General features: G+C 48.6%; 1 protein-coding gene across 2 annotated transcripts in view; it reads left to right on the top strand.

Annotated features, from left to right (window-relative positions):
* Nucleotides 1-13,493, top strand: part of LOC306974821 (sorting nexin-14-like) — a gene marked incomplete at its 5' end in the record, with an annotated part of 37,805 nt that overhangs the window by 15,912 nt on the left and 8,400 nt on the right. The window contains 7 exons of one of the 2 annotated variants that reach the window (XM_079572215.1): nucleotides 103-258; nucleotides 2,393-2,517; nucleotides 2,937-2,995; nucleotides 4,217-4,240; nucleotides 6,011-6,143; nucleotides 6,209-6,401; nucleotides 7,101-7,184. In XM_079572215.1, coding sequence (XP_079428341.1) covers nucleotides 103-258; nucleotides 2,393-2,517; nucleotides 2,937-2,995; nucleotides 4,217-4,240; nucleotides 6,011-6,143; nucleotides 6,209-6,401; nucleotides 7,101-7,184 — 774 coding nt within the window. The remainder of the gene's footprint in view (nucleotides 1-102; nucleotides 259-2,392; nucleotides 2,518-2,936; nucleotides 2,996-4,216; nucleotides 4,241-6,010; nucleotides 6,144-6,208; nucleotides 6,402-7,100; nucleotides 7,185-13,493) is intronic. The other variant, XM_079572216.1, reaches the window with a different exon arrangement.

The raw sequence follows: 13,493 nt of genomic DNA, 5'->3' as shown, positions 1-13,493 counted from the left end.
AGAGGAGTTTAACGACCACGTCTGCTTGTGTTGTTGTTGTGTTTCCTGTTGTTGTGTTTCCTGTCGTTGTGTAGTTAAACCCCGGTGTTGTTTCTGTCTCAGAGGAGTTTAACGACCGCATCCTTCAGCCCGAGCTGTCGGAGTCGCAGCTGCTGCAGCTTCACCAGGAGGTGGCGCACATGTACGAGACGTACTGTGTGGAGGAGAGCGTGGACAAGATCAGCTTCGACAGCTTCATCGTCCAGGAGATACGCTCAGGTATGTGCTGTGTTTACAACGGGCTCTACAAGGCTCTACAACGGGCTCTACAACGGGCTCTACAACGGGCTCTACAAGGCTGTACAACGGGCTGTACGAGGCTCTACAACGGGCTGTACACTGCATTCCAAATTATTATGCAAATTGTATTTTTGTGTCAAAAAGGTAAAAAAAACAATAATAATGAAACTCATGGATGGTGTCGTGTCTCGGGCTCTTTGAATCACTGACATTAATCTCAGAGTCCTGGGATGATTAGTTTTCAGGTTAAGCCCAGTTAAGGGAAAAACTACTGAAAAAGGCTGTTCCACTTGTTTCATGCTGTGAGGAAGCTGCCACGAGGGGTTGAAATGGGCCGGCAGACTTAACAAAGTTAGAGTTCTCACCAGACATTTATTGCTCACGCAAACAGAACTTCTGACACACAGATACAAAATGGCCCCCATGACTACAGCAGTCAGCTTTTATACCTCCCCTAATGGGAAAGGACCTCCCACCGGTAGGTACCATTCCTAGGCTGCTTCCGAAACGGGCAGATTGCTAAGAGCTCTTACGCCAAACCGGATGTGCGTCAGCGTCCGCCATGACAAGATGCTTCCGAATTGGTAAGTCAGTTAGGAAGTAGTTAGGAAAAGGAACCTTGATGCTAACTATCATAGCCACTTTAGCATAGGGACCTCTGATGCTAACTATCATAGCCACTTTAGCATAGGGACCTCTGATGCTAACTAGCCAGTGATTAGGAGCTATGTGCCGTCCCATAAACCACTGCGCCAAATCCCCCCACCCCCCTCGCCCCCACCCTGGAGTGATTCATGCACAACCACTGTTGATTGACAGGAGCACATTTAATAATAAAAATAATAATAATTAAAAATTAAGATTCTGCACAAGCCAAACTTTATAAAGTGATAAATCCATGTTGTCGTCCCCACAGCTCAGTCACATGTCAGTGTTAAAGAGGAAACTCAGGAAACGGATTAAATGCTTTTGTTTTCATTTAGTAGAAACTTAAGCCACATGGATCATTTGCTGCTGTCGCTTTAAGAAACAGCTGCTGAAATAAAATAAGACTAAAGGGAAATGTTTGGATCATTTGGATTTATTTTTCTCCTTAAATGTCTTTGTTTGGACACTATGTTGTTGTTGGACACTAGGGGGCGACATGCACTTTTGTTTGGCCTGCACTCCACCAATAACTTTAAAGAAGAAGAAAAACAGCTGTTGGTGATGTCACTTCCCCTTCCCCTGTTTAAGGACGGACGGATTGTTCAAATGCAGCTGAAGCTCTAGTTCCCGAACAGCACAGATCTAACAGTCGACCCATGAAAGGTTAAGGAGTTAGATGCTAGTGTTAGTGCTTAGAGGCTACAATTTGATGGTTTCGGATTGAGCCCTAGTCTCTCCCCTTCCACATGGTTCAGCCTGAGGTTTTTAAAATGGCCGACAAAGACCACGCCCCTTTCTTTCTCACCAGGGGGTACAGGTAAATGTTTGAGTAAATGAATAAACAAAGTTGTAAATGGATAATTATTAACTTAAACATGAATCTGAGGTTATTGTTGGCCGGTGGATTTTGCAAACGAAACAAACGAAGCAAAATAACAAACACACACAATGGGACAAACCCACTTTGTCACATATGCAGATCATCATTTTCAAGCAATAAGGGAAAGAAAAAGGATCTTTCTGCTGATGAAAAGCGTGAAATAGTTGAATGTCTTGGTCTAGGTATGAAAACCTTCAATATTTCATGAAAGATGAAGCGTAATCATCGAACTGATAAGAGATTTGTGGATGATTCAGACACACTCGGGTTTGTGCCGATAAAGGCACAATGAGGACGGTTTCTGCCAGACAAACACATCAGATTAAGAGAACAGCAGCCACAAAGCAGCAGACAGGTATTTGAAGCTGCTGGTGCCTCTGGAGTCTCTGAACATGAAGGTGTCATGAAGGCTGCAGTTGTGCATAAACCTTCCAAATCTTCTTGAAAACTTTCATTTATTTCGTGCACCAAAGCAACAAACTGTCTGTCCTTCTCTCCCTCCTCCTGTTGTCTCCTCAGTGGCGCCCCCTGTGGCTGATGTGTCTCTTGTCTCCTCAGTGGCTGAAGTCTCTCTTGTCTCCTCAGTGGCCCAGGCCCCGCCCTCGGAGGTGGTCCGTCTGCAGAAGATGAGATGTTTGTTTGAGGCGTACGAGCACGTCCTGTCGTTGCTGGAGAACGTCTTCACCCCCATGTTCTGCCACAGCGACGAGGTGACTTTACCCTAATCTGACCAGATTCATCCAGGAAGTCCCTCCATTCTGGGAAATGTTCAAAACGTTGGGGGAAAAAAAATGCAATTTTGAAAAAAAAAAAAAAAATTACATTTCGGAAATTTTTTGTAAATTTTTTTATTAATAGAGTTTTATTGATTTTTTTTTTTTTTTTTTAAGTTATTTAAATTTTTTAGAAAAACACTTTGAAAGCCTTTCTAAATCTCCCAGGTGTTTCCCAGGTGTTTCCCAGGGTTAAGTTTCAGTGTAATGGTTTTGTAGTCTCCTCACAGCTGCACCAAACATTAAGGCAATAAAACAGAGACATAAATATGACAATTAAAAGTTCAGGTGAATCCAGGCGAATATAAGGCTTCATCGTTGGTCTCTCTAAATCTTATATTTGTTTGTTTCTGCAGTATTTCCGACACCTGCTGAAGGGGGTGGAGTCTCCGACCCGAAACTCAAAGCTCAGCAGGTTCGAACTTTCTCTCTTTTAAAAGTTCATCACGGTCAGTGTTAGACTCAAACATGGCGGATCCAGATGTTCCCAGATGTTTCTGTCATAAACCCTTAAAGGAACAGGCCAGTGTTTTTCCAGACTGAGATATGTTCTTACCTGAGCTGTGACGAGTTCTTTAGGACCTGTCTGATCTTCAGTCACGTAAACACAGCGCAGACGGCGTTAGCATTTAGCCTCTCCCTCTCTCCTCTATAGCTCCAAAACAGGTCAAGATAGAAGCTACCAAGCTCTTCCACGTTTTCCCTATTTAAATATGGTTACGTGAAGTGTTCCACTACAAAGTATAATTACACACAATTAAACAATGTGGATTTTCTAAGCCGATAAAAGGGGGAACTATATTGTAAGGCGTAATAATACCAGGAGTAGTTTGGCATCCGCACAGTAATCTTTACTGCGCGGATTTCGAACTACTATATACTATACTTTGTAGTGGAACACTTCACGTAACCATATTTAAATAGGGGAAACGTGGAAGAGCTTGGTAGCTTCTATCTTGACCTGTTTTGGAGCTATAGAGGAGAGAGGGAGAGGCTAAATGCTAACGCCGTCTGCGCTGTGTTTACGTGACTGAAGATCAGACAGGTCCTAAAGAACTCGTCACAGCTCAGGTAAGAACATATCTCAGTCTGGAAAATGAATGTTCAGATCTTTGGAGAACGAGTCTGATCTAAAAGTGTCTAATTCAGATTCACGTCCAGTGGAAACTAAACCTCCATCCTGTACCAAAGGGCCTGTAGAGGCTCCTGTAGAGGCTCCTGTAGGGGCTCCTGTAGAGGCTCCTGTAGAGGCTCCTGTAGAGGCTCCTGTAGAGGCTCCTGTAGGGGCTCCTGTAGAGGCTCCTGTAGAGGCTCCTGTAGAGGCTCCTGTAGGGGCTCCTGTAGAGGCTCCTGTAGAGGCTCCTGTAGGGGCTCCTGTAGAGGCTCCTGTAGAGGCTCCTGTAGAGGCTCCTGTAGAGGCTCCTGTAGAGGCTCCTGTAGAGGCTCCTGTAGGGGCTCCTGTAGAGGCTCCTGTAGGGGCTCCTGTAGGGGCTCCTGTAGAGGCTCCTGTAGGGGCTCCTGTAGGGGCTCCTGTAGAGGCTCCTGTAGGGGCTCCTGTAGAGGCTCCTGTAGGGGCTCCTGTAGGGGGGCCCCCTCTAGGGGCTCAGAGTGACCCGTGTCTGTTGTGGCGTTGCAGAAGTCAGAGTTGGGATGAGAGCAGGTGAGTCTGAGCATGAGTCCAGAATAACAGATCTGTGAATGAGCTGCATGTGAGCCTGCATGGAGCACGCGCCCCCTGCTGGACAGTCCTGCACGCCGCCCCCTGCTGGACAGAACGAGCCGCACACTCAGCCTGCACGCCGCCCCCTGTTGGACAGTCCTGCACCGCCCCCTGTTGGACAGTCCTGCACCGCCCCCTGCTGGACAGTCCTGCACCGCCCCCTGCTGGACAGAACGAGCCGCCCCCTGCTGGACAGAACGAGCCGCACACTCAGCCTGCACGCCGCCCCCTGTTGGACAGTCCTGCACCGCCCCCTGCTGGACAGTCCTGCACCGCCCCCTGCTGGACAGAACGAGCCGCCCCCTGCTGGACAGTCCTGCACCGCCCCCTGCTGGACAGTCCCGCACGCCTCCACACTTTCCTCTTTCTGACTGGAGACTTTTCAAACATCTCATTTTGAAGATTTGCTCTTTGTTTGTTTTTAAATGTGAGTTTTCAGTGAAAGGGCCGAGTGTCAGGAAACGATCACACAAGACACGAGTTCAGGTTCCACTGGAGCCGTGTGTCACCGGGCCACACTTTGGGAATCCCTGGACCTAAAGGAACGGGTCATGTGACTCATAAACACATGAGCTGCAGCTGATGAATATTCATTCATTTATTTATTTATTTCAAACAGAAGAAAGAAAACAAAGCTCCAGTATTGTTCCTTAAAGGAGGAGGAAGTTTATAATGGTCCACATGCACAGTGACCCCACGTGATTCCGCCTGGACAGTCAGCCAGGCGCTGTCCTTCCTGTCCGTTATCTCTGAGCAGGTCCCACAGAAATGAAGCTTAAGATCTGGTGAAGGACAGAGAGTAAAAGCTCAGATGTGACGGAGCAGGTTTGAAAATATTACATGAGACGTAACGACTTCCCTGGAGGAAACTCCGTGTTCATAACGTGGATGTTTTTGTCCTGACGCTAACGCGGCTAACGCGGCTAACGCGGCTAACGCGGCTAACGCGGCTAACGCGGCTAACGAGGCTAACGCAGCTAACGCAGCTAACGAGGCTAACGCGGCTAACGCAGCTAACGCGGCTAACGAGGCTAACGCAGCTAACGCAGCTAACGAGGCTAACGCAGCTAACGCAGCTAACGCAGCTAACGAGGCTAACGCGGCTAACGCGGCTAACGCGGCTAACGCGGCTAACGCGGCTAACGCGGCTAACGCGGCTAACGAGGCTAACGCGGCTAACGCGGCTAACGCGGCTAACGCGGCTAACGCAGCTAACGCGGCTAACGCGGCTAACAAAATAAAAAATAAAACTAGCGCAAAGTTTTGAACGAGCTGCGCAAAAAGAATGGTCCTGTTAGTTTAAATAATATTGACTTGTTTACATGTTATATTATCATTTTTTAACACTAGCCTTTAGCTCTAAGATAAAGCTCCGCCCCTCACGAGCGCTGGCGTTTCCTTTGGGGCAGATTCACAGTGAACATGATGTTTGTAACACGTTTCTGTGACTCCATCAGTGACTCGTCCTTCACCAGATCCTGAGCTTCTCTGTATTTGTGGGACCTGCTGAATGTAAACGATCAGCGACAGGAAGTCCAGGTCTGACTGTCCTGAAGACGTCACGAGGGGAAACTGTGCATCAGCCCATTAACCCCGTCCCTCACACACACTTACTGTTGTGTTTTACTCGTTTATATTATCTTCTTATATTTATGATGTTATGAAAGAACTTCCTCAGCTTCTTTAGTGTTTAAAGTGTACATGTTTCAGGAACGCCGGGCGCCGCGGCGAGGCGTCGGGGATCAGCCGCATCGGCAGCAAAATCAAAGGCGTGTTTAAGAGCACGACACTAGAGGGCGCCATGCTGCCCCCCTGTGGCCCGGAGGAGCAGGACGACGACTCGGTGTGTACCTTTCCTCTGACTCTGAGGTTTAGTCTCGCTGAGTCGTAACCCTGATGCCCTCCCAGGTGGAGGAGGCCACCATGGTGCAGGAGGACGACTTCGAGCCTCAGGCCTGTCCCGGGTTCGTGTCCGGCTCTGGGAGGAACCTGTCCGAGTGGAGCGTGTGGATCCCCTTCATCGACGTCATGGAGGACGAGGTCAGGAAGGAGAGAGTCCCCGCCTTCCTGATGGAGGTGCACCGCCACGACCGCCTCGGAGGTAAGCCCCACCCACAGACACGCCCACCGCGGAGGTAAGCCCCGCCCCCCAGAGGAGGTGAGCCCCGCCTTCCTGATGGAGGTGCACCGCCACGACCGCCTCGGAGGTAAGCCCCGCCCCTGAGAGGAGGTGCACCGCCACGACCGCCTCGGAGGTAAGCCCCGCCTTCCTGATGGAGGTGCACCGCCACGACCGCCTCGGAGGTAAGCCCCGCCTTCCTGATGGAGGTGCACCGCCACGACCGCCTCGGAGGTAAGCCCCGCCTTCCTGATGGAGGTGCACCGCCACGACCGCCTCGGAGGTAAGCCCCGCCCCCCAGAGGAGGTAAGCCCCGCCCACAGACACGACCACCGAGGAGGTAAGCCCCGCCCCTGAGAGGAGGCAAGCCCCGCCCACAGACACGCCCACAGACACACCCACAGACATGACCACAGACACGCCCGCCGCGGTGGTGAGACCTAAAAAAGATGATGAAGCCACGACTCTTCAGTAACAACGACTCATTATAAAGCATCAGTTTGTGTCTCTGTGAGGAGAGGCTAACGTCTCCCCCCTCTGCCCCCCCCCCGTGTGCCCCCCCCCCTCTGCCCCCCCTGTGTCCCCCCCTCTGCCCCCCCTGTGTCCCCCCCTCTGCCCCCCCTGTGTCCCCCCCTCTGCCCCCCCCCGTGTGCCCCCCCCCCCCCGTGTCTCCTGTTTCAGTGGGACATGAGGCTGAGAGCTGGTGCGTTTGCAGGAGGTACCTGGAGTTCTACGTCCTGGAGTCCAAGCTCACAGAGTTCCACGGTGCGTTAACGTTCTCCTGTTAACGTTCTCCTGGTTAACGTTCTCCTGGTTAAACGTTCTCCTGGTTAAACGTTCTCCTGGTTAAACGTTCTCCTGGTTAAACGTTCTCCTGGTTAACGTCCTCCTGGTTAAACGTTCTCCTGGTTAAACGTTCTCCTGGTTAACGTCCTCCTGGTTAAACGTTCTCCTGGTGAACGTTTAACCAGGAGAACGTTTAACCAGGAGAACGTTTAACCAGGAGAACGTTCACCAGGAGAACGTTCTCCTGGTTAAACGTTCTCCTGGTTAAACGTTCTCCTGGTGAACGTTCTCCTGGTTAAACGTTCTCCTGGTTAAACGTTCTCCTGGTTAACGTCCTCCTGGTTAAACGTTCTCCTGGTTAAACGTTCTCCTGGTTAAACGTTCTCCTGGTTAAACGTTCTCCTGGTTAAACCTTCTCCTGGTTAAACGTTCTCCTGGTTAACGTTCTCCTGGTTAAACGTCCTCCTGGTTAAACGTTCTCCTGGTTAAACGTTCTCCTGGTTAAACGTTCTCCTGGTTAACGTTCTCCTGGTTAAACGTTCTCCTGGTTAAACGTTCTCCTGGTTAACGTTCTCCTGGTTAACGTTCTCCTGGTTAACGTTCTCCTGGTTAAACGTTCTCCTGGTTAAACGTTCTCCTGGTTAAACGTTCTCCTGGTTAACGTTCTCCTGGTTAACGTTCTCCTGGTTAAACGTTCTCCTGGTGAACGTCCTCCTGGTGAACGTTCTCCTGGTTAAACGTTCTCCTGGTTAAACGTTCTCCTGGTTAAATGTTCTCCTGGTTAACGTTCTCCTGGTTAACGTTCTCCTGGTTAAACGTTCTCCTGGTTAAACGTTCTCCTGGTTAACGTTCTCCTGGTTAAACGTTCTCCTGGTTAAACGTTCTCCTGGTTAACGTTCTCCTGGTTAACGTTCTCCTGGTTAAACGATCTCCTGGTTAACGTTCTCCTGGTTAAACGTTCTCCTGGTTAAACGTTCTCCTGGTTAAACGTTCTCCTGGTTAACGTTCTCCTGGTTAACGTTCTCCTGGTTAACGTTCTCCTGGTTAAACGTTCTCCTGGTTAAACGTTCTCCTGGTTAACGTTCTCCTGGTTAACGTCCTCCTGGTGAACGTTCTCCTGGTTAAACGTTCTCCTGGTGAACGTTCTCCTGGTTAAACGTTCTCCTGGTTAAACGTTCTCCTGGTTAAACGTTCTCCTGGTTAAACCTTCTCCTGGTTAAACCTTCTCCTGGTTAAACGTTCTCCTGGTTAACGTTCTCCTGGTTAAACGTTCTCCTGGTTAAACGTTCTCCTGGTTAACGTTCTCCTGGTTAACGTTCTCCTGGTTAAACGTTCTCCTGGTGAACGTCCTCCTGGTGAACGTTCTCCTGGTTAACGTTCTCCTGGTTAACGATCTCCTGGTTAACGTTCTCCTGGTTAACGATCTCCTGGTTAAACGTTCTCCTGGTTAACGTTCTCCTGGTTAACGATCTCCTGGTTAACGTTCTCCTGGTTAACGATCTCCTGGTTAAACGTTCTCCTGGTTAAACGTTCTCCTGGTTAAACGTTCTCCTGGTTAACGTTCTCCTGGTTAACGTTCTCCTGGTTAACGTTCTCCTGGTTAACGTTCTCCTGGTGAACGTTCTCCTGGTTAAACGTTCTCCTGGTTAAATGTTCTCCTGGTGTTAACGTTCTCCTGGTTAAACGTTCTCCTGGTTAAACGTTCTCCTGGTGTTAACGTTCTCCTGGTTAAACGTCCTCCTGGTTAACGTTCTCCTGGTTAACGTTCTCCTGGTTAACGTTCTCCTGGTTAAACGTTCTCCTGGTTAAACGTTCTCCTGGTTAACGTTCTCCTGGTTAACGTTCTCCTGGTTAAACGTTCTCCTGGTGAACGTCCTCCTGGTGAACGTTCTCCTGGTTAAACGTTCTCCTGGTTAAACGTCCTCCTGGTTAACGTTCTCCTGGTTAACGTTCTCCTGGTTAAACGTTCTCCTGGTTAAACGTTCTCCTGGTTAAACGTTCTCCTGGTGAACGTCCTCCTGGTGAACGTTCTCCTGGTTAAACGTTCTCCTGGTTAAACGTTCTCCTGGTTAAACGTTCTCCTGGTTAACGTTCTCCTGGTTAACGTTCTCCTGGTTAAACGTTCTCCTGGTTAAACGTTCTCCTGGTTAACGTTCTCCTGGTTAAACGTTCTCCTGGTTAAACGTTCTCCTGGTTAACGTTCTCCTGGTTAACGTCCTCCTGGTTAAACATTCTCCTGGTTAAACGTTCTCCTGGTGAACGTTCTCCTGGTTAACGTTCTCCTGGTTAACGTTCTCCTGGTTAAACATTCTCCTGGTTAAACGTTCTCCTGGTGAACGTTCTCCTGGTTAACGTCCTCCTGGTGAACGTTCTCCTGGTTAAACGTTCTCCTGGTTAACGTTCTCCTGGTTAACGTTCTCCTGGTTAACGTTCTCCTGGTTAACGTTCTCCTGGTTAAACGTTCTCCTGGTTAAACGTTCTCCTGGTTAACGTTCTCCTGGTTAACGTCCTCCTGGTGAACGTTCTCCTGGTTAAACGTTCTCCTGGTGAACGTTCTCCTGGTTAAACGTTCTCCTGGTTAAACGTTCTCCTGGTTAAACGTTCTCCTGGTTAAACCTTCTCCTGGTTAAACCTTCTCCTGGTTAAACGTTCTCCTGGTTAACGTTCTCCTGGTTAAACGTTCTCCTGGTTAAACGTTCTCCTGGTTAACGTTCTCCTGGTTAACGTTCTCCTGGTTAAACGTTCTCCTGGTGAACGTCCTCCTGGTGAACGTTCTCCTGGTTAAACGTTCTCCTGGTTAAACGTTCTCCTGGTTAAACGTTCTCCTGGTTAACGTTCTCCTGGTTAACGTTCTCCTGGTTAACGTTCTCCTGGTTAACGTTCTCCTGGTGAACGTTCTCCTGGTTAAACGTTCTCCTGGTTAAATGTTCTCCTGGTGTTAACGTTCTCCTGGTTAAACGTTCTCCTGGTTAAACGTTCTCCTGGTGTTAACGTTCTCCTGGTTAAACGTCCTCCTGGTTAACGTTCTCCTGGTTAACGTTCTCCTGGTTAACGTTCTCCTGGTTAAACGTTCTCCTGGTTAAACGTTCTCCTGGTTAACGTTCTCCTGGTTAACGTTCTCCTGGTTAAACGTTCTCCTGGTGAACGTCCTCCTGGTGAACGTTCTCCTGGTTAAACGTTCTCCTGGTTAACGTCCTCCTGGTTAAACATTCTCCTGGTTAAACGTTCTCCTGGTGAACGTTCTCCTGGTTAACGTTCTCCTGGTTAACGTTCTCCTGGTTAAACATTCTCCTGGTTAAACGTTCTCCTGGTGAACGTTCTCCTGGTTAACGTCCTCCTGGTGAACGTTCTCCTGGTTAAACGTTCTCCTGGTTAACGTTCTCCTGGTTAACGTTCTCCTGGTTAACGTTCTCCTGGTTAACGTTCTCCTGGTTAAACGTTCTCCTGGTTAAACGTTCTCCTGGTTAACGTTCTCCTGGTTAACGTCCTCCTGGTGAACGTTCTCCTGGTTAAACGTTCTCCTGGTGAACGTTCTCCTGGTTAAACGTTCTCCTGGTTAAACGTTCTCCTGGTTAAACGTTCTCCTGGTTAAACCTTCTCCTGGTTAAACCTTCTCCTGGTTAAACGTTCTCCTGGTTAACGTTCTCCTGGTTAAACGTTCTCCTGGTTAAACGTTCTCCTGGTTAACGTTCTCCTGGTTAACGTTCTCCTGGTTAAACGTTCTCCTGGTGAACGTCCTCCTGGTGAACGTTCTCCTGGTTAAACGTTCTCCTGGTTAAACGTTCTCCTGGTTAAACGTTCTCCTGGTTAACGTTCTCCTGGTTAACGTTCTCCTGGTTAACGTTCTCCTGGTTAACGTTCTCCTGGTGAACGTTCTCCTGGTTAAACGTTCTCCTGGTTAAATGTTCTCCTGGTGTTAACGTTCTCCTGGTTAAACGTTCTCCTGGTTAAACGTTCTCCTGGTGTTAACGTTCTCCTGGTTAAACGTCCTCCTGGTTAACGTTCTCCTGGTTAACGTTCTCCTGGTTAACGTTCTCCTGGTTAAACGTTCTCCTGGTTAAACGTTCTCCTGGTTAACGTTCTCCTGGTTAACGTTCTCCTGGTTAAACGTTCTCCTGGTGAACGTCCTCCTGGTGAACGTTCTCCTGGTTAAACGTTCTCCTGGTTAAACGTCCTCCTGGTTAACGTTCTCCTGGTTAACGTTCTCCTGGTTAAACGTTCTCCTGGTTAAACGTTCTCCTGGTTAAACGTTCTCCTGGTGAACGTCCTCCTGGTGAACGTTCTCCTGGTTAAACGTTCTCCTGGTTAAACGTTCTCCTGGTTAAACGTTCTCCTGGTTAACGTTCTCCTGGTTAACGTTCTCCTGGTTAAACGTTCTCCTGGTTAAACGTTCTCCTGGTTAACGTTCTCCTGGTTAAACGTTCTCCTGGTTAAACGTTCTCCTGGTTAACGTTCTCCTGGTTAACGTCCTCCTGGTTAAACATTCTCCTGGTTAAACGTTCTCCTGGTGAACGTTCTCCTGGTTAACGTTCTCCTGGTTAACGTTCTCCTGGTTAAACATTCTCCTGGTTAAACGTTCTCCTGGTGAACGTTCTCCTGGTTAACGTCCTCCTGGTGAACGTTCTCCTGGTTAAACGTTCTCCTGGTTAACGTTCTCCTGGTTAACGTTCTCCTGGTTAACGTTCTCCTGGTTAACGTTCTCCTGGTTAACGTTCTCCTGGTGAACGTTCTCCTGGTTAAACGTTCTCCTGGTTAACGTTCTCCTGGTGAACGTTCTCCTGGTGAACGTTCTCCTGGTTAAACGTTCTCCTGGTTAACGTTCTCCTGGTGAACGTTCTCCTGGTTAACGTTCTCCTGGTTAAACGTTCTCCTGGTTAAACGTTCTCCTGGTGAACGTCCTCCTGGTTAACGTTCTCCTGGTTAAACGTTCTCCTGGTGAACGTTCTCCTGGTTAAACGTCCTCCTGGTTAACGTTCTCCTGGTTAACGTTCTCCTGGTTAAACGTTCTCCTGGTGAACGTTCTCCTGGTTAAACGTTCTCCTGGTGAACGTCCTCCTGGTGAACGTTCTCCTGGTTAAACGTTCTCCTGGTTAACGTTCTCCTGGTTAACGTTCTCCTGGTTAACGTTCTCCTGGTTAACGTTCTCCTGGTTAAACGTTCTCCTGGTTAAACGTTCTCCTGGTTAATGTTCTCCTGGTGAACGATCTCCTGGTTAACGATCTCCTGGTGAACGATCTCCTGGTTAAACGTTCTCCTGGTTAAACGATCTCCTGGCGAACGATCTCCTGGTTAACGATCTCCTGGTGAACGATCTCCTGGTTAACGTTCTCCTGGTTAAACGTTCTCCTGGTTAACGTTCTCCTGGTTAACGTTCTCCTGGTTAAACGTTCTCCTGGTTAACGTTCTCCTGGTTAAACGTTCTCCTGGTTAAACGTTCTCCTGGTTAATGTTCTCCTGGTGAACGATCTCCTGGTGAACGATCTCCTGGTTAAACGTTCTCCTGGTTAAACGATCTCCTGGTGAACGATCTCCTGGTGAACGATCTCCTGGTGAACGATCTCCTGGTTAACGTTCTCCTGGTTAAACGTTCTCCTGGTTAACGTTCTCCTGGTTAACGTTCTCCTGGTTAAACGTTCTCCTGGTTAACGTTCTCCTGGTTAACGTTCTCCTGGTTAACGTTCTCCTGGTTAACGTTCTCCTGGTTAAACATTCTCCTGGTTAAACGTTCTCCTGGTGAACGTTCTCCTGGTTAAACGTTCTCCTGGTTAAGCGTTCTCCTGGTTAACGTTCTCCTGGTTAACGTTCTCCTGGTTAACGTTCTCCTGGTGAACGTTCTCCTGGTTAAACGTTCTCCTGGTTAACGTTCTCCTGGTGAACGTTCACCAGGAGAACGTTCTCCTGGTTAACGTTCTCCTGGTTAACGTTCTCCTGGTGAACGTTCTCCTGGTTAAACGTCCTCCTGGTTAACGTTCTCCTGGTTAACGTTCTCCTGGTTAAACGTTCTCCTGGTGAACGTTCTCCTGGTTAAACGTTCTCCTGGTGAACGTCCTCCTGGTGAACGTTCTCCTGGTTAAACGTTCTCCTGGTTAACGTCCTCCTGGTTAACGTTCTCCTGGTTAACGTTCTCCTGGTTAACGTTCTCCTGGTTAAACGTTCTCCTGGTTAAACGTTCTCCTGGTTAATGTTCTCCTGGTTAAACGTTCTCCTGGTTAACGTTCTCCTGGTTAACGATCTCCTGGTTAAACGATCTCCTGGTTAAACGTTCTCCTGGTTAACGTTCTCCTGGTT

This window comes from Gobius niger, assembly GCF_951799975.1.
Source record: "Gobius niger genome assembly, chromosome: 15".
NCBI classification, from domain to species: Eukaryota; Metazoa; Chordata; class Actinopteri; order Gobiiformes; family Gobiidae; genus Gobius; species Gobius niger.
This window is presented reverse-complemented; position numbering and strand designations above follow the sequence as displayed.